The sequence below is a fragment of the Salmo trutta genome, chromosome 28 (genome assembly GCF_901001165.1).
Source record: "Salmo trutta chromosome 28, fSalTru1.1, whole genome shotgun sequence".
In the NCBI taxonomy this organism is placed as follows: domain Eukaryota; kingdom Metazoa; phylum Chordata; class Actinopteri; order Salmoniformes; family Salmonidae; genus Salmo; species Salmo trutta.
Window position 1 is genome coordinate 26,486,958 of NC_042984.1, and position 20,541 is coordinate 26,507,498.

Sequence of the window (20,541 nt, forward strand, 5' to 3'; positions counted from 1 at the left end):
CAATCATTCCCTATAACAATTTATTTTCTTAAGAGTACTTTTAAAAAGAGGACTGAGGAAATGTGAGGATGCATTTGTATACAAAAGGCCCCCCACACAAATGACTAAGATATTATTTAAAGAAATTACTTGCGTTTAATAGTATGACATCTTGTCATAATCTTTTTCATGGATTACTAAGCATTTTACATGTTATTTTTTTAAACTCATCCTAAAGTTACTAATTTTTGCAAAATATGCACAACTGATACAGGATAGGCCAGTAGACTCTCACACGGTTAAACATACAGTACAAGAGGGAAAAAAGGGAAAACATACAGTATTAGAAATACGGACTGGAGGGAGTGAGCAATAGGTCACATTAAAAACCCACTCAAAACCCACTCCCAATAATAGCCTGGCATGCAGGCAAAAACAATCTGCAAGAGGAAAATACCAAATTTGCAAAACCTTTATCACTTAATAAAAAGTCACCCCCCCTTCAAACCAAACAGTGTCTGACAGTCCGCATCAAATGTAGATTCTTTCTGGCTTGAGGCCAACTAATGATAAAACCAAATTCTAAAATTATTTTTCATTACAATACATGAACAGGCTTACAAAAATCAGTTAGTATCAATATTATTGTATGCATTGTAATATGAATTTTATAGTCAAAGGCAAATAAAAATATGTAGCCATTTAAAATCAAAATTGCTTGTATCAAATTAACTATACTATTGGACCAATTATATCATAGGAGGTGCTGGTCCACGCAAGATTATGATACCATAGAAGGAGATGCTGGTCCGCGCAAAGATAGGGTTAGTCTATCCATTGGGAGAACAAAGAAAATAAACACCTATGGTATGGCTGGACAGAAATGAAAGACAAGCATAGACAGACACACTGCAAGCCAGGGAGGTCAGAGTTGGGAGAACATGCACCATGATGCAATGAAACCCCCTTTTTCTCTGACAATGCTCAGCTCTATGAACCAGGGCAATAGCGCTGTGGTGAACAACCTATCATGAACACCAATTTTATCTCGTCCCTCAGAGTACACCACCCTGACAAGTTTACCAGAGAGATGTTTTTTTCTTTACCCTTCTACTTGTCCAAGACCCAATTTAAAAAAATCTTAACCATACGATTATCTTATTTTAAAAAAATGATTGGCAATCACCTTGGCCTTAAATGTGAACTCCCTTTTTCGTTACATTTGACCTTCACTGTCTCCATTTCCTTTGGCCTAGTTTAATTATGTTTTTCTCTCTCGCACCCCCCTTGAAACTCACCCACCCTTCCACAGAGGCAGACTTAGAAGAGGGGTGCAGCGTTTTCCTCGGCCCAATTTGTTCCCCCCTTCCTACCCGCTCCCGTCTTTCCCCAGCTCTCTATAGCAGGAGGCAGGCATTCTTCTTTCCACGTTTCTTGGCCTGCAGCGCAGCCCTGGTGGCCATCTCAAACACCTCCCTCACGCCGTCTTTCGTCTTGGCTGAGCACTCTAAATAGCCAAATGCATTGATGCGGTTAGCCATGTCCCGGGCCTCTTCTGGCTTCACTGGTTCCTGTTCACGTGTCAGAGGTGTAAAAGTGTTCAGAGGTATTCTATGGTTGGCATCCATTGTGACATACTAAACCACCAATCATAACAAGCCAAACAAAAACAGAACTAGCATAACTGAACAAAACAAAAACCTCAACCTGTGTATATTTAGACAATAGCAGACAATACATGAAGTGACGGTAGCTATGAGGCAACACAACCACATTAAAACAAATGTCCATGGATTTAGTTTCAATGCTACATTTAAGAAATATCCTGAATGGATCAGGACAATGAGTGTTTGCTGAAATGATAATATACATTTTTACAATGAATACTGTACCTGCTTCATTTTTGCTAGCTCCCGACGTGTGTGCTCGTCATTCCGCAGGTCCTTCTTATTACCCACAAGAATGATGGGTACATTTGGACAGAAGTGTTTTACTTCAGGGGTCCACTTCTCTGGGATATTCTCTGTTTCAGACACAGGGGATCATTTTAGGAAAATGCTGCTAGTGAAACGGGATAAATTTGTTGCATTTACCACACATGATAGATTAACATTACAGTCACCAATGTATTACCCAAGCTGTCGGGGCTATCTATGGAAAAGCACATGAGGATGACGTCAGTGTCAGGGTAAGAGAGAGGCCGTAGTCTGTCGTAGTCCTCCTGTCCAGCTGTGTCCCAGAGGGCCAGCTCCACCTAGAACCCACATGGAGAGCAGAAATTCACATTTTAATCATTTAGCAGATGCTCTTATTCAGAGCGACTTACAGTAGAGAATGCATACATTGCTGTTTGGCCCAAAAATGTAACTTGCTCTGGAGAAAAGGTGAAAACTAAGACTTCAACATAAAAATTGTGTTTTAAATTATGTCTGATAGCATACTGTGTGACTAACAGTACAATCTCACCTGCTTACTGTCCACCTCAATATCTGCCACATAGTTCTCAAACACTGTAGGTACGTAGACCTCAGGGAACTGGTCTTTACTGAAGACTATGAGCAGACAGGTCTTTCCACAAGCACCATCACCAACAATCACCAGTTTTTTACGGATCGCAGCCATCTGCAAGAAAATTTCTCAGTTAAAGTGTAAATCCAGCAACATTGAGTTTGTGGTAATATAGCACAACCAAGCAAATTAACATTTGTAAGCAAATGTGTTCATAGTGTTAACCTGTTACTCAGACCCCCTCTGGTGGCATTTTCTAAACAATGCATAATATTGTATACTACCCTCAAAGTACATTTTCAAAATTATAAGTCCTACAAACACAGTACTGTTAGAAATGTATGAACTGTGGGACTCAGATAAAGGTGTCAGAAACAATGTAACTACTACAGGGCCCGAGATACAGCAGACCATAAGAGATTTAGTCTAGATTTGAGAAAATATGTCACCAATTACTGTTTAAAAAAAGAAAAAATATTTTACCTAATGATGGCCTAAACATACGCAAATTGGATCACAAACATTTTAAAAGTGCAGGGCTTTTGCAACGTGCTATATATACTGTCATCTTGCAGGAATGATATACTGTGCATATGAGTAGAAAGCTGAAGTCTACCTATCCATTTATTTAAATATATCCTCCGCCTAATTCCCAGTTCGTCCACTAGAAAGCAGTAGGAGATCACATGACGTCTCTTGGCCACTTGAAACCAGTTGCGTCTGGTTTGGGTAGCGAGTCATTGTGCCAAAATGGCTGAACGGATATTCAAGCCTGTCATACCTTCGCAATCAGGGCTTTCAAGTTATGAGGTCGTTTTTTTTGTATAAAATACAGACCGGTGAAGAAACGTAACTTATTTTCCCCCATTGTAAATGATGAGCTAGCTAAACGGCACATGTGGAGGATGCAAACAAGGTAATGTAGATGGAGAAGGAAATGCATTGCATACTCAATGCATATGTGGTCAGTGTTCTGGAACTCTACGGCACTGACTGAGTTGGCCTAACGTTTTCATCAGCCCATATTTCCAATAGACATTTATTAACCTTGGTTGCATCCCAATTCTAACTACGTGTGGCCTCTTGCACACCTCCCAACACAAAAGCATTGGATTGTAGGAAGCCACCTTTTAAATCCACGAAGGCTATTGAATAAGTGCACACTTAGGGCAGAAAATTGGAACGCTGCACTCATTTTGGCTCCAAGTACGTCTGAGCCATTTTGTCAATTGCCCACTCCGTCTACAATCCATAATACTGTGTAAACCACTTCATGTGTCGGACTGGACTGCATTTTATCCAGCGGCCTTTGAATGTGACCCAAACCATGGTTCAATGGGATCACTACGGTGCATGTTTAGTGCACAACAAGTGCAGAAAGTGTTCCTACCATAGTTTCCATTGTGAAAACGTGGCGCTGGGCATTTGACCGGCAAGCATTTTAAATTTACGGGACCCATATGCATTGGATGCGTAACTTGATTAGGGCGTCCACCCATGGTGCTCAGAATGACAAATCACATTTCAATTAATTAATCTTAAACAGAACATGCAAGTCGAGCGTGTCTTTACCACGCACTTTGAAGACGTTAGAATAACTCCACATGTATTTTACCTAAGCCAACATGAGTAACGAACAGCGAAATAGCCTACTATTCGTAATGTGAGTAGATTAGATCGAGTTAATTTGTCTAAATTCTGAATATCACTGTTTGCAATAAATACTGTTCAATACATGGATGAGCGCGTAGAAGGCCTGGGCTATAGACTCAGATACGTTTCTTATTTCTTTACAAGGGAAAAACACATTTCATGCAATTCTACTACACTATACGTCTGGAGACATTATCAAATGTTTTTTTATACGACAAATTACAGGGTAGCCTACTCTGCTAACACTGACACACAAAGAAAAATGACGTTGTCAATATAATAGGCCTACGAGAAGGGGAAACAAATAGAATGACGTCCATCTAAACTGGAGCAAATGATTGTCGAAAAAACAAACAAGTGGCACTGACCCAACAATGATAGTGAATATGCGCAGTGCGCACTCACCGGGGATATGGCCGATGCTCTCAGCTGGTGTCAATAAGATAGGCTCTAGGCCTACTGTTTGCTCAATTAAGTTGAGAATGTTGATAACTAATAGACCGTTTGGAGTCATTTCATTGTCTTCTCTTTACAGCAATAGCCATTTCTTTTCCCGTGATTTAATTTTTAAATATTGCAATATGACTGGTTGGGCCTCTACTTTTCACTGACAATCACAACTCAGCTATCTGGTACTTGCTGCCTTTCCTTCCCACTGTAGGCAAAGCCATTAAAAAAAACGTGTTTTAAGGCTAGGGATAGCTAATGATCTACTGTGGCCAAATAATGCTTTAGTAGGCTATTTTGAATGGTTTTATTTATTTCTGTGTAGACAGGAGTATGCTAATTAGCCTGTCATTTTGGAAATGTAATTCAATTTGCTAGCCTTATGGACGCGCCGCCTGTGAGCCCATGTCATTCTACTACCCCCCATAGTAGAAAAGTTTACCTATTATATTGGTCAGCTTGTTGAGAAAGAAATAGCCCAAACAGACTCTGGGACAATTGTGGTACGGTAGATCCCAAATTCATACAAATTAGTAGGCCTAGGCAACATAAACGTTAAAAAGCAATGAATCTGATGCAACAAATCAGAAAGTTTAGCTTAAAGTGTTGATAAACTATTTCTTAACATTATTAGCACAGGAATGCGCACAAGGCAATAGGCTACATGCAAATGTGCATTTGGTTACCAGAAGAAAAAAAAATATATATCTATATATATATATATATATCTATATCTATATATATCTATATCTATATCTATATATATCTATATAACATGAGAAAATAGGCTTTATTGTAATGGCTTATGGAAGTCAATTAAATAATATATTCCACGGATATGGTCGAATTTTGCCTAGGCTACTTTGAAGGAATGTATTGAACTATGCCTCGTATGAAGTAAAACGTTCAGGGTTCAAACAATTAAGTAGCTATGTTTTCAAAATGCATACTGCCTCATTCTCATGGCAGTGTTGTGATGCGGTGATGAAGCCTGGCATGTTGCCTAGCTTTTGAATGGCGAATGGGTAGCGCGCTTCAATTGCCAGTTGAGAAATATACGATTGCGTTTAGAATTGTTGCGCAAGATTGGGCTTATAAAAGCGCTGTATGACAGATTTTCCACTCATAGGCTCTGTATCTATGTTGTGCACGTGTGATAAATAAGAAACGAATACACACGCGCGCCAATTTAGGACCACTAAATTATGCAAATTACCCATAGAAGATAAGCATGACCGGTCAAATGTATTTACATCAACGAATAGGCTAAAAGTCTATTTCGCAATGGGATTTTTTCCCCCGGGCAATTTGCCGGTGCCAATTTTATTTATCGGCTTGATATTACCGTCTAATTGAAACCCTGGTTCCCACCTGTTAAACAACTGAATTTGGGGCTAAGCCTCCTAAATGTATCAAAGGACCTATGAAAGCCAGCCACCAACTTCAGCGACAACAGAATCTGTACACCTGGAACATTACCATTGAGCCAGTTTCCCACACACAGATTCGCCATTGCACAGTGCTTTTCAGTCCAGGACTAGGGTTAATCTGAGTCCAGGAAAAGAGTCCATAGTGCTCAAGGCCTGTAACCCCATTGATTTATAGTAACCAAGCTTTATTTCTCTAAGCCTACTGCATTTCAGGAAAATACATACATGGAAGTGTTTAATACATTAACATGGAATGATCCCTCATACCAAGAAAGTCACTATCATCACTAAGGGCAGATACCTGCAGAAGACCCTTTGATTGCCATCCAGCTAGCCACCACATGGACGCATGTCCTCAACACCTGCACCCGAGCTCTCACAAACACCCTTCTCAGTAGGGTTTTCAGGGGTTAGCTTCGCACACGCTGTGTATTAACGTTTAGAAACGTCAATCATCTCTTGCTAAACGGGTTTTGAAACATGCTGATATGCCCCTCTTTCATATCTGGGGAAAAAAATCTTTCAAATAAAAAATACAGTAAGTAAAGCAGTTTTGCACAAACCTATATGCGGTGTGTGCCTCCAGTTGACGAACTACACTTCCTATCCAGTTACTTACAGGTGTTCAGAGTAAGCTAGATAGCACAGGTATAGCTTCCAAAACCTGTACCGCAAGCGATGCCTTAACGATCAGCGTTGGGATCTTAAAATTCCCCACAGGCCTGGCAGAAGATACTATCGTCAATAGGTGCTAAAGGTAGTTCGTCTATGAGTGGATTAGCCGCACCCAAGTTATATTAGCTAGCTAGCTAATTTCCCCCTCGTCACGTAAACTCGGTGCTAGATAACTACTGTAGCTAGTTGGACAAACAAATAGTTAGCTACAATGATTGTCTCATTTTAAAAAACGCCCAGTATTGCAAGTGCGGGTCGGTGGACGGCGGTTATTTACATTGTCACTTGTCATGTCAGTGGTATCTAGCGAGTTAGCTAGGATAGCTTGTTAACCAAGTTAGCTAGAGATCTTGTCGACTATACAGGGCGAAGAGTAGCTAGTTCTCAGACCAGGGATGTGTTACTCACTTCCTAATGGTGATGATGGCACTCGAAACCTGATTCTGGTGACCTGCTATCTAGCATTGGCCTGTCTAGCTCTGACTGGTGGAGCTGAAACGAGGAGTCTTTTCACTTCAATTGTTCGTTCGTTTCCGGCATCAACGCCGCTAGCTAATTTGTCACACTGGCCTAATGTTATCTTGGCTACAGAAAACACGTTTTAAAGCCTCATCCAAACATTTAGTTTATAAATGGTCCCTTTTCATGGTGATCAATAACAAAGATGTTAAAATAGGTTACATTTAGCTACTAGTTTTATTACCGTTTTCGTTACAGATGTCCTCGCCTTTTTCTTTTCCTGTCCGACCCTTCAACCCCGCCCCCGACAGTGTGCCACGCCGATAACATCCGCCTATGCCCATGATCTCGCACCAATAGGACGCCTCAAATTAATGAGTGACAGATTTTTAAGTCAACAAATAGATACATGTATACCGCTTCAGGGAAAAAACGGAAGTCAAGAGTGGATATTGTTCGGTCCATGCTATTCGGGGTCCTTGGGACGTCCATAACCCAATATAGACCAGAACCTGTCGTTCCAATGGGAGACAATTAATCATAGTGAAAAGAACAAGCAAGGTGGGCAGAGCCAAGCACAAGCTAGTGAGATCCTATTGGGGCATTCTACCATTTATTTGCACATTTCCGTTAGGGAACGCCTACTCTGTGCTAACGCTAACTCAAGTTGCCCTTGCACTCCTTCAAAACACACTTTTGTGAAACTTTGGCAAAGGGTAAGGTCTACAAAACGCAGTCCACTCAGTTACAAATTCTAGTTTTGGAAACACAAAACTGTATGGAGATAAAATGTTTAATAGATGAGAAAATTAGCAGAATGTCTGCCAAAATCGATCTAGCTACATTTTCTCCCACTACAGGCCATTGGGCTGCCTCTCAACACCATATTTGGTAGTAAGTGGAAACGCCAAACGGAAGCTTCTCATTTATAGATCCGGGGAAATATCTGGCTCATTGTTCTATTTTTTTGTGTAAAATGTTAAGGGTAGGGTTTAGGGTACAAGTAGGGTGAGTCAACATGTTCTTTACTTGCACGAACGTACACAGAGAGAGAGCGAGAGAGAAATCAGAACCATAGACAGCCACATCATATTGAGGCTTACTTTGATTGGACTGAATTGTTTTTGGTATCTGTCAGTTGTCACTGTATTAGACTAAGCATAGGCGATTTGATGATGTTGAACTGGTGCTGTAATAGTGGAGGCAGCTCCTGTTTTCTTTGCGACTTGTGCTTGTGCATGGTTCTAAATCAATAGTTGTTTATTAGCCTGAAAATGTTGCAAACATTAACTTGCTTGAACATGCTGTAAGTCATGTAACTGTTTGTTACATGCAATATGCTTTGTGGACTTCACCGGACAGAGGTTGCTTTCCGGTTTTGTGATGAAACAAAAGGTTTGGTTGAATTTATTTCACCACTGTCTTATTGTCTCGGCTTTAGGCATCACGGTCGCAAGGCATATGAACTAACAGGTTATAGAGCAAACCATGCAATTTAGCTAACCCTTCAACCTAACTCGTAAACATAACCCTAACCTTAACCCAGCTAACGTTAGCAAGCTAGCTAACGTTAGCCACCTAGATAGTCTGTAACATATATGTTTTGCAAACTCATTATATTGTACATTGACATAAAAACATACTGTTTACTGTTGTTTTTCGCAGTCTGCACAGGCTCAGTTGTGCATATCATGTGTGTTGTGCAGCCTATGGTGTTGTGTGATAACGTTTTCATCCTGATTTTCAAACAAATCACTTTGATCCACCATAATAATTTATTTTGCTGATACTCCGTACCTTTAACCCCTAATCTAGCCAAGTTTCTGCTTATAATTTCGGACATTTTGTAGGTCATTTGTTTGTCAACTATAGTTATATACAGCTTCTCTTCAGTCATAACTTGTTGCCCTAGAAGACTAAATAAAGTAGTGCTCACCAGAATGTCTTATGTCGATAGAATTCATTCATTAATGTAGTTAAGATCGGTAAAATTGTCTCTCGTTTAGGGACTGGGGAAAAAATGCAATAACTCAAACAGTGTGAAGATTGGTCCTGTGCAAAATGTCCAATGTCAGTTTAATTAGGGAAAAGAAAAGCTGAGAAAACGACAACATTTTTCTGATAAGACTTCAGTTAATCTTGGGCGCATATTTTATGTGGTTGAAATACTGTATGCTTGCATAAGTGTCAAATATAACGCATTACACGCGTCTTCAAGAAATAAATCATTTCTCCACTCCTTTTCCAGAGAAATTAACATTTGTTGTATCATTTTACTGCAAGAAATGAATTCTGCAGAAGTTAATATTATAACACACTATATGTGAGAGGTTATAGGCTTGAGATCAACTAGATTCTGCCGCGGGCCAATTTCTTTTCTTGAGTGTATTGTCAGGGGGCCCGTAATGTAATTTAAAAATATTTTGTTGACTGCAAGTACCCGAAACAGATACATTTGTATACGATCACATACTGTATTATGCGTTGGAATACTTTGGAGCAGGTTTCCAATATTAAAATTACTTGGAGCTGATTTGCTGGTGTTTACAGTCTTATGTCCAACAATAAAATAAAAACATGGTAAAATATTTGTCAGAAAACTTGGGGGGGTCAAATCGCGGGCCACCGGTTGGGGAACCATAAGACCTTAAGCGGGATATGACCTACTATCCGGAATACTGTGCGTATGTAAACATGGTCATTGAGAGAAGTGAAAAATCGAGATGTCCATTAGACCCGATGATGTGTTTCTCTGCATGACCTTATCTAGCCAACGTCGCCATGACATGGCCTGCAAGTGTGATCAGGGATTTCTATTGGATAAACAGTTTCTGCAATACTAAGTCAAGAATTTTTGGTGGGTCAAACCCAAGATTGTATACAGCTGTAAATCAATAATTAGCCTTGTTACATTGAGGGATTGTAATATAAACGTTATTGCTTGCTTATGCCAGAGAGGACAAGGCGACGCGAGATGTTTTACTCTGCCCAAAATCTGTTCACAAAAATAAACACAGTGAGACATTTTTGTAATTGAACATTTGCTACATGGGGCTCATTTGATCGAATAGAAGATTCATAATGGTTAGGTTGTTACGAATGCACTGATATAGGTGGACGCACATGACATTTCGGCAACTTTGAAAAAACTTTAACATTGGAGTTGTTCCTGTTGTCATAGAGATATAGGACTCGTCATGGATATTTAAGTAATAAGGCCCGAGAGGGTGTGGTAAATGGCCAATATACCACGGCTAAGGGCTGTTCTTAAGCACGATGCAACGTGGAGTGCCTGCATACAGCCCTTAGCCGTGTTTTATTAGCCATATACCACAAACTCAGAAGCGCCTTATTGCTATTATAAACTGGTTACCAAATTGGAGCAGTCAAAATAAACGTCTCATACACATTGTATACTATCTGATATACCACAGCTGCCACCCAATCAGCATTCAGGGCTCGAACCACCCAGTTTATAAAACCCATTTTACCATGGACATTGAGGACTTCCACCATCTTAAAGTAGTCAAATGGGTGTGTATTCCTGAGTTGGGCGCAATCAGCCAATGAAATAGAAAATGTATTACTTTAAAATGGAGATTGCCCATACTGTCAGACGCAGTAGCGATGTGTGGGTAAAATCACAGGGGAAGCCAAACGCGTCTGTGTGTGTGTTTGTGCAAGTAGAAAAACATGTTGACTCACCCTACTTGTAGAGAAACGCCTATGCCATCCTCCTCTCTTTCAGGTTGATGAAACGGTCTATCACACTGTCATACAGTAAAAAAATGTTGTCTTAGGTTACCTGACTAAAATTCTTGCTCGCTAGCCTAACTTACATTCATGGGCAACTTTAGCTAGTTAACATTAGCCTTCTACATCTAGCTACATATTGAACTTCAAACCCTCAGGCTAGGGGCACAGCAATGTATGAATTAATGGTTGGATTAAAAAATAAATAAAAAAAAATCACTGTTATAATCATTGGCCAGTAGGGAGAATTAAGTAAAACCACAAGTCCAAATCCCTATCTCCATCCATGGCTAATTTAGGGAAGGGCCAATCTTAGCTAGCTGGCTAGCTAGCCAACGAGATGCAAAGGTTTTTCTATCAATGATGTATGCTCTCAATGGGATTTGAAAGCATCCAAGCAAGCGAAACAGCACCCCTCTGTCTCTGTGTAGGCCATTTATCTGAAGCTGTCTGGTCCAAACGAGTATGTCATTGTTGCCGTCCGTAGCATTGAAGGCCAGCGAGCATCTGGCCTCCCTTGACAAAAAAAGTACAAAATAATGAATGTCATGGTTTGTTTTAGTGTTTCAGTTCATCTTTAACTGAAGCCTATTCTTGCATGCATTGTGATAAGATGTTACTACTGGTACTTAAATCTTTATCTTGTTTCAGAATGGTCATTAGGCCACATTCAAGTTTGTCAATCACCAGCACTACTACTGTGTGCACTTGTGCTTCCATGCCGTCACTCAAAGGCTGTGTTTACACAGGCAGCCCAATTCTGATCTTTTTTCCACTAATTGGTCTTTTGACCAATTACATCAGATCTTTTTCAGAGCTCATTTGATTGGTCAAAAGACCAATTAGTGAACAAAAATATCAGAATTGGGCTGCCTGTCTAAACACAGCCTCTGTCGATGTATGCCTTTGACTTCCTGGAGATTGTGTCTGCTAGTGTAATATTATTTGCGGGGGCGGTGCATGATAACAATGTCAGACTTTCACAGCTGTGGTATCATCCATTGGAGATGTGATGGCATGGCCCGGGGCAACCACAAGGGGCTCACAGAGTTGACTCCAGTAGTTTGACTCTATCGTACCATTTCATGATCACTGATACGGTCACAGTTGCTACTAAAGGCTATTCAGTTTGACCACTGGCTACAAAATAATGATCAAGCAATGGTGTAGTAGAGTAGTGTATTTTTTTTATAACATACTGAAGAGAAATTTACAGTCAGAAATAAACAAATGATCAATGTGCAGCTCCTTATAGTACATCCTACTCCTCTCCGGCTCCTGGTAGCACAATCTTGCTTGGGTCATAGTAGTTCTCCTCCATAAGAGGAAGACCTGCAGCCTCCCTCTGTGTGATCAACCTTTCTGCTTCCCTCCTGGCCCACTGCCTCATACTGGTGAGAAAAAGACAGGCCAAAAAGATTAATGATCAATTATTGTGTTTGTGATGATCAGTTAAATCAAACATGTAAGATGTGTATGGGTTTGTTGGATGCTTGTTTAGAGGTTCAAAGATGGAGACAACATAAGTGAATTTGTGGAGTCCAGAAGGGTATCCTACAAAGAAAGCTAGATCTACTCAGGGGTTTCTAAAGCTAACCAGCTTCAGTTAGCTTCACATTCCAGCTCAGGCTTCATCCGTACTACGATGGTGGATATTGCTCGTCCGCCTTCCAAATCAAGGAACATTTAAGTAGTCTCGCCTGTCTTAGATTTGACGAGGTTGAAGCACTTCTGACACCATGTTATGATCTTAGTCAGATATGACTGTACTGCAGAACACATGCAAATGGCTCAGCTTCAAAATGTTAGTGATCAATTTAGTGATACCCCTGCCTGTACCCTAGTTATTGATGAAAACAAACAGGCCCTAACCCAATGTATAATGTCGGAGTCGGGTAGCAGAGCTCTTATCAATGCACAAGCACCTTTTTCCCCCACTCCTATCGACACAAAAAGTCATACAAGTGTTACTGTGCTTGAAGTTTTAAATGCATTCTGTCATTACTAAATGTGTAATGTGATATTAACAAAAAAACAACAACATTTGATTAATAAAATACTCAGTCGTCTTCGTCGTCAAATGATGGGGATGATAACGCAACCTTTTCCAAAAACAAGACAATTTGTCTCCTCACGTCGCTGCCTTTAACTGAAAAGGACTGGTTTCCTCAAAGTAGTGTCTGGTTGACAAGCTTGATAGAGATGTTTCAAGACATTCTTCATCAAGACATTTTTCTTTAACCTGTCTCCTCCCCTTCATCTACAATGATTGAAGTGGATTTAACAAGTGACGTCAATAGCTTTCACCTGGTCAGTCTCATGGAAAGAGCAGGTGTTCTGTATGTTTTGTATACTCAGTGTATATCTACTGTAGCTGGGTTTTTCAGTTCTCAGTTACTCTTTGTGAGAGCAAGTGACAGAGCAAGTAACAAAGAGGGATGTGCAGTGCAGCTTAAACATACCCATGGTCTGGCAAATAGTGGATGAAGGTACCCCCAACCACAATAGCCATAGAGATGCCAAAGAAGAAGGCCATCCTCATGTTCCACTCGTCAACGACAGGGTCCTGAGAGAACCCATGATAATCTCGATTCTGTAGAGGTTTGAGAGAGATTGTTGTCATGGTTTCATGATACACTGCACTGTGAAGAAAGTGTTAACTAGCTAGGCCAAAAATATCATCAAGGACAACAACCACCCAAGCCACTGCCTGTCCACCCCACTACCATCCAGAAGGCGAGGTAAAATAAAGGTAAAATAAATAAAAAATAAAGACCTGAAAAACAGCTTCTATCTCAAGGCCATCAATCAGACTGTTAAACAGCCATCACTAACAAAGAGAGGCTGCTGCCTACATACAGACTCGAAATCATTGGCCACTTTAATAAATGGATCACTAGTCACTTTAATAATGGCACTTTAGTAATGTTCATCTCATATGTAAATACTGTATTTTATACCATCTATTGCATCTTGCCTATACCACTCGGTCATCACTCATCCATATATTTATATGTACATGTTCTTATTCCATCCCTTTAGACGTGTGTATTAGGTAGTTGTTGTGAATTTGTTAGATTTCTTGTTAGATATTACTGCACTGTCGAAACTAGAAGCGCAAGCATTAGGCTCGCATTAACATCTGCATGTGACCAATAACATTTGATTTAGTAATGTAGCTAGCCACTATGTTTGACTGAAGGAATGTGTATCGTTATGTCAAAAATTACAATGAATGAGAAAAATGTAAATAACAGATGAGCGCTAGAGAATGTTATTTACGTTTAGATTCAGGACCAACTCACCTTTTCGAACGCGCTGACCTCTGCGTGTCCATGACTTTCCTTGGCATGTGAAGGCTGCAAATCCGACACTGTGGCTGAACCAGCAGCACCCGAGAGTGGCGATTGAGATACGAACCGAGTCCCGCACACACGATTAGGGCGAAAACGGGTCAAGGCAGGCCCAAACCGTGACAACTGGGCGAGCATTTTGTCAGGTCAACACTTCGAGTCTCCGAAACCGGAATTGTTTCGCATTTTCTTCTTCAACTTGCGAGACAGCAGCAGAGAATTCCAAGATAGGGTATTGTCGCCACCTACAGGACGGGGTGGGAAAAGGGATTGCAGTCTGCCGCTGTCACCAACCACGAACACAGCCCAGTGGGCAAGGTATGACATCAGTATGACGTCTTTTTATGACGCCTTATTTTGGTCACAACTGGTTGAATTTAAAAATGTAAAAAAATTATATGTATTTTTACTAACCAGAATACGACCAGTTGATCATAATTGTGACCACTATATTATGTACCAGTCAAAGTTAAGACCTCATCATAACCTGGTAATGACCAACTGTTATTACATTTACATTTTACATTTACATTACATTTTAGTAATTTAGCAGACGCTCTTATCCAGAGCGACTTACAGTAGTGAATGCATACATTTCATACATTCTTTCTCCATACTGGTCCCCCGTGGGAATCGAACCCACACGAACCCACAACCCTGGTGTTGCAAACACCATGCTCTACCAACTGAGCCGCATGAAACCGAGGCTTTTTTGATCACAGAAGTCAACAAATGAGGGTGCCTGAGGACATGCAGGGCCTGGGTTTACCTCCACATCACCCGAGGAACAGAGGAGGAGTAGGATGAGGGTACGGCTAAAGGCTATCAAAACTGGTCAGCTAGAGCGTTGGGGACAAAGAATAAAAGGAGCAGATTTCTGGGCGTGGTAGAATAGATTCAGGGCATAATGTGCAGACAGGGGTATGGTGGGGTGCGGGTACAGCGGCGGTAAGCCCAGGCACTGAGTGATGATAGAGGTTGCATCTCTGGACATGCTGGTTATAATGGGTGAGGTCACCGCATGTGTGGGAGGTGGGACAAAGGAGGTATCAGAGGTATGATGAGTGGAACTAGGGGCTCCATTGTAAACTAAAACAATGATAACTAACCTAAACAACAGTATACAAGGCATATTGACATTTGAGAGAGACATACAGCGAGGCATAAAGCAATCAGGTGTTGATTGGGAGAGCTAGCTAAGACAACAATGGGTAAGACAACAGCTAATCAGCTAAAACAACAACAGGTAAAATGGCAATGAATGGGCAGAGAGGGTCGGTTAACTACACACAGAGCCTGAGTTCGCGGCTGGGGCCGACAGATAAACAAAATGGAGTACCGTGATTAATGGACAGTCCAGCAGGCATCAGCTATGTAGCCAAGTGATCATAGGGTCCAGGGGACAGCAATAGATGGAACAGGGAAGCCGTGGAGTAGTCGCTACTACGCTAGCATGTGGGAGACACAGCGTTTAAAGTTAGCAGCCTGGGGCTAAAAGAAGCGTCTGCACCAACATCCGACGGAGGCCGGTTGAAGGCACAGCGGATGGAGTATTCGTCGGCAGACCAGTCGTGGTGGTGCGGCGGGGCGCCGTGTCGACAAAGGATCCAAGCCAGATGGCGAAAGAGGTATTGTAGTTGTAGTAATTTAGTTTGCTAGCCGGGAGATGCACCTGGCTCACGGCTAACTGGTGCTAGCTTCGGGGCAGGGGGGTTAGCCACTATAGCCACTCGGTAGCAGCGGTGATCCGGTGCCAAGGTCCAAAGCTTACGGCAAGGATCCGGTGTAGTAGTGGATTCTAGCCGTGTTTGGGTGGAGTCCGGGTGAACAACTGAGTAGGCAGGGAGGTGGGCCTCAAGGATAGCTTCGGTACTGGGGCAGTCGGTGGCAGCTAGCTTGCTGTGAAGATCAGGAGTTATAGTCCAGGGTTTACGGCAGGAATCCGGCGTTGTAGTGGAGAAACAGTCCGATACTGGTAGGCTGGCGAGTATTATCCAGGATCTGGTATCTGTGCAGAAGGTAAAGGCCGCTAACAATGACTAAATAGCTTGTAGCTAATTAGCTGCTGATGGCTAGGTGGTTCTGGCTATAAGGTCTAAAAAATAAATAAAAAATAATCGCGGTTCCGTATCACATTGGGTGAGGCAGGTTACCGGAAGGTATAATTGAATTAAAATGGAAAAGAGATTCTATACATTTCAGTTTTATTTTCAAAAAAGGACGAAAAATACCAAAGTACACGAGAGGACGAACAAAACACGTCTGCACTGCTACGCCATCTTGGATTCAGCAAATGACAAATAGCCTACCTACAACTGGTAAAAACGTGCATGCTGCTGTCTCCTCTCACAAGACTCAGCTGCATCGCTCAGTCAACACACACAACCACCACCCCCCCACACTCCACTCAATCAGAAACAGGCTGCGTCACTGCCTAATAGTCAGGAGCAGCAGGTCACAGTGAAAATGGTGGCCGCCATGCAATTCCCTAGTAGCCCAAAAACCCGCAACCAATACATTTTCACCAACAACATTGTTTTAAAGTATCCTAATTTGGCAGAAAAAAAAGACATGGCAACCCTGTTCATGAGATCCCTACCTGAAAATATGATCAATAGTTAATATTCAGCTGTCATAAAAGTATAAATGTGTCATTTAGCAGATTCTTATCCAGAGCGATTTACTCATACAATACTAGTGGTTAAAATTGTTTCCTCAAACCGGTGACATCTATGAAAAATGTTAAGTAATATACAAGGATAAGTAAGAACAGGAATAGTACTTAGGTAAATGTTAATTTACATGTTTTTCACCCGGCCTAAGAAATTACCAAAATTGCCCCTCATTACATAACAAGCCCATACCCTACCTGCATTTGGCAAGGAAAATTAATTAAAGCATTCATAAAAAAGTAAGGCACTGGATAAAGTTGGATATTGAAAACATTGTTAATTACATTTATATTTGTTTCCATAGTCACTAATTAAAGTTTAATCTGCAACATTCTTACAGTACATTTAAAATAGATCAAGTAATCGCAAAAACAAATCTAAATTACAATTGTTGCACATCTGCATGCAGTAATTGTTTCATAATTCACCCACAGACATTGCATACAGTATTGACAACAACATCGAGCCAGGTGTGAGGGCTGTCACTGACCAAGAGGACTAGGTGATCTCGCTCTCCGAGGCCGACTTGAGAAGGGTCTTTAATCAGGTCAACAACCACAGGGCTGCGGGCCCCGACGGTATTCCAGGGCATGTTCTCAGAGCATACGCAGAACAGCTGGCAGCCATATTCACGGTCATTTTCAACCTCTTCTTGCCCCAGTCTATAATCCCCGCATAAAATGACCACAATCATTCCTAAGAACTCTGAGGCTACATGCCTCAATGATTACTGCCCTGTAGCACTCATGAAAGTCTGGTTATGGCAAACATTAACTCTACCATCCCAGCCACCCTAGACCCACTCCAATTTGCGTACCGCCCCCACAGATCCATAGACGATGCAATCTCAATTGCACTCCACCCTGCCCTCACCCGCCTAGATAAGAGGAATACCTACAGTTGAAGTCGGAAGTTTACATACACTTAGGTTGGAGTCATTAAAACCTGTTTTTCAACCACTCCACAAATTTCTTCTTAACACACTATAGTTTTGGCAAGTCGGTTAGGACATCTACTTTGTGCATGACACAAGTAATTTTTCCATCAGTTGTTTACAGACAGATTATTTCACTTATAATTCACTGTATCACAATTCCAGTGGGTCAGAAGTTTACATGCACTAAGTTGACTGTGCCTTTAAACAGCTTGGAAAATTCCAGAAAATGTTGTCATGGCTTTAGAAGCATATGATAGGCTAATTGACAAATTTTGAGTCAATTGGAGGTGTGCCTGTGGATATATTTCAAGGCCTACCTTCAAACTAAGTGTCTCTTTGCTTGACATCATGGGAAAATCAGAAGAAATCAGCCAAGACCTCAAAAAATAAATTGTAGGCCTCCACAAGTCTGGTTCATCCTTGGGAGCAATTTCCAAACGCCTGAAGGTACCATGTTCATCTGTACAAACAATAGTACACAAGTATACACACAATGGGACCACGCAGCCGTGTTACCGCTCAGGAAGGAGATGCATTCTGTCTCCCAGAGACGAACGTACTTTGGTGCGAAAAGTGCAAATCAATCCCAGAACAGCAGCAAAGGACCTTGTGAAGATGCTGGAGGAAACAGGTACAAAAGTATCTATATCCACAGTAAAACGAGTCCTATATCGACATAACCTGAAAGGCCGGCCGCTCAGCAAGGAAGAAGCCACTGCTCCAAAATTGCCATAAAAAAGCCAGACTACGATTTGCAACTGCACATGGGGACAAAGATCGTACTTTTTGGAGAAAAGTCCTCTGGTCTGATGAAACAAATAGAACTGTTTGGCCACAACGACCATCGTTATGTTTGGAGGAAAAAGGGGGAGGCTTGCAAGCTGAAGAACACCATCCCAACCGTGAAGCACGGGGGTGGCAGCATCATGTTGTGGTGTTTGCTGCAGGAGGGACTGGTGCACTTCACAAAATAGATGGCATCACGAGGTAGGAAAATTATGTGCATATATTGAAGCAACATCTCACGACATCAGTCAGGAAGTTAAATCTTGGTCGCAAATGGGTATTCCAAATGGACAATGACCCCAAGCATACTTCCAAAGTTGTGGAAAAATGGCTTAAGGACAACAAAATCAAGGTATTGGAGTGACCATCACAAAGCCCTGACCTCAACCCTATAGAAAATTTGTGGGCAGAACTGAAAGAGCGTGTGAGAGCAAGGAGGCCTACAAAGCTGACTCAGTTACACCAGCTCCGTTTGGAGGAATGGGCCAAAATTCACCCAACTTATTGTGGGAAGCTTGTGGAAGGCTACCCGAAATGTTTGACCCAAGTTAAACAATTTAAAGGCAATGCTACCAAATACTAATTGAGTGTATGTAAACTTCTGACCCACTGGGAATGTGATGAAAGAAATAAAAGATGAAATTGTTAAAATAAAGTGATGATCCTAACTGACTTAAAACATGGGTCAGATATGCAGTGAAGAGAATATCAGAGCATTATTTTTATTTTATAAGGACATTGCTGAAGAAACTTTGTGGACTTAGCTGGCTAAAAGTATTTCCATGGTACTAGTTTAAGAAGTTTGTGGTAGTTATAGCTTAGAGATAAATTTGCTCATATACATACTGTACTTTTATTTGGGCAATTTGCCAAAATTGCTTAATATATTTCCATATTGATTTATACCATGATTAAAATGACTGTACTCAAAATGTATGATAATCAGTCATCCAAAATCTTAAAGTGGATCTCTAGCACACTGCCCAGATAACAGTCAGTTCTGGGCCATACACATTGATCTCTCTCGATTTATTTTTGTGTACTACTTGATGACATTTTTTATTTATCTTTCATCTTTGTCGGCCGTCATTGTAAATAAGAATTTGTTCTTAACTGACTTGCCTAGTTAAATAAAGGTTAAATACATTTTTTAAAATCTTCTTTTGTTTTGCCTTTTGTTTTGCCTATTCAGTCTGACAAGGTGCATTTGTGCAACATTGTATAACAATTGAGCAACAATGCTGAAAAAATGATGGTCAGGGGGAGGTATGACCCAGTGAGCAAAATGACGTCCGGACACTGAAAAGATATCTTGTACGAACGTTGAAAATACGTCTTCTACGCACGCTGAAAATACATTTATGGACATTGGAAAGACTCCTTTTATGTTCATTGTTTCTATGGCCAAATTACAACCGTATATACAATCACTTATATCGACATGCCAATGAAGAAAGCATATCACATTCAACATTTTTATTCCAATTAAAATAGGAAAATGGAGCAAACTGAAGATTGCAGTACGGAATATGTATTATTCCTCCCATCTGTCACATGCACTTATGTTCGCTTTTTCTGGCAGTGGTCATGTTCAAACATTTCAGACCAAAAGAAAAAGCAACAGAACGAAGGTTACGTATATAACCACGGTTGTGAGCTATAGGGATCACTCCAATATATTAGTATCACTCCGCGGCGGAGGGATACATCTGAGGTGAGGATTTACAGATTTACTCCCGTGTACACCTGTGTCACGACTGGGGTCCGCCCCTATATAAAGACCCCATGGCCGCGACACACGTTCTCTACATCATTTTTGAGGTGCCTCAAGCACCGTAGAGGATTGTAGTGATCCATATAGCTCACATAACCGTGGTTACATACGTAAC

At 41.1% G+C, this 20,541-nt stretch overlaps 2 protein-coding genes across 4 annotated transcripts; both read right to left on the bottom strand.

Annotated features, from left to right (window-relative positions):
• Positions 1–6: 6 nt before the first annotated feature.
• LOC115165905 (rho-related GTP-binding protein RhoA-C) lies at positions 7–17,685 on the bottom strand. 3 transcript variants are annotated; one of them, XM_029719386.1, is made up of 5 exons: positions 17,420–17,685; positions 2,446–2,601; positions 2,113–2,233; positions 1,872–2,002; positions 7–1,550 (listed from the first exon to the last, which is right to left on the bottom strand). In XM_029719386.1, exons 1-5 carry the CDS (start codon positions 17,621–17,623, stop codon positions 1,377–1,379), a joined length of 786 nt encoding a protein of 261 aa, XP_029575246.1. In that variant the 5' UTR covers positions 17,624–17,685; the 3' UTR covers positions 7–1,376. The 3 variants fall into 3 exon arrangements, with proteins under 3 accessions (XP_029575246.1, XP_029575247.1, XP_029575249.1); XM_029719387.1 differs by lacking the exon at positions 17,420–17,685 and adding an exon at positions 7,396–7,494; XM_029719389.1 differs by lacking the exon at positions 17,420–17,685 and adding an exon at positions 7,101–7,196.
• Positions 12,070–14,457, bottom strand: LOC115165906 (NADH dehydrogenase [ubiquinone] 1 beta subcomplex subunit 11, mitochondrial). Its single transcript, XM_029719390.1, has 3 exons — positions 14,210–14,457; positions 13,367–13,497; positions 12,070–12,295 (listed from the first exon to the last, which is right to left on the bottom strand). The coding sequence occupies exons 1-3, from the start codon at positions 14,393–14,395 to the stop codon at positions 12,166–12,168; spliced, it is 447 nt and encodes a 148-aa protein (XP_029575250.1). The 5' UTR covers positions 14,396–14,457; the 3' UTR covers positions 12,070–12,165.
• Positions 17,686–20,541: the final 2,856 nt, after the last annotated feature.

Bases quoted from the DNA above. Each gene is read 5' to 3' on its own strand.
- LOC115165906 (XM_029719390.1), bottom strand. From the start codon at position 14,395: ATGCTCGCCCAGTTGTCACGGTTTGGGCCTGCCTTGACCCGTTTTCGC. The intron at 13,498-14,209 runs GTGAGTTGGTCC...AAACCTCTACAG, and splicing joins AGGTCAGCGCGTTCGAAAAG to AATCGAGATTATCATGGGTT. The intron at 12,296-13,366 runs GTATGTTTAAGC...TTTTCTCACCAG, and splicing joins CACTATTTGCCAGACCATGG to TATGAGGCAGTGGGCCAGGA.
- LOC115165905 (XM_029719386.1), bottom strand. From the start codon at position 17,623: ATGATTGTGGTCATTTTATGCGGGGATTATAGACTGGGGCAAGAAGAG. The intron at 2,602-17,419 runs GTCAGTGACAGC...ATTTTCTTGCAG, and splicing joins GAGATCACCTAGTCCTCTTG to ATGGCTGCGATCCGTAAAAA. The intron at 1,551-1,871 runs GTACAGTATTCA...ACACGTGAACAG, and splicing joins AGCTAGCAAAAATGAAGCAG to GAACCAGTGAAGCCAGAAGA.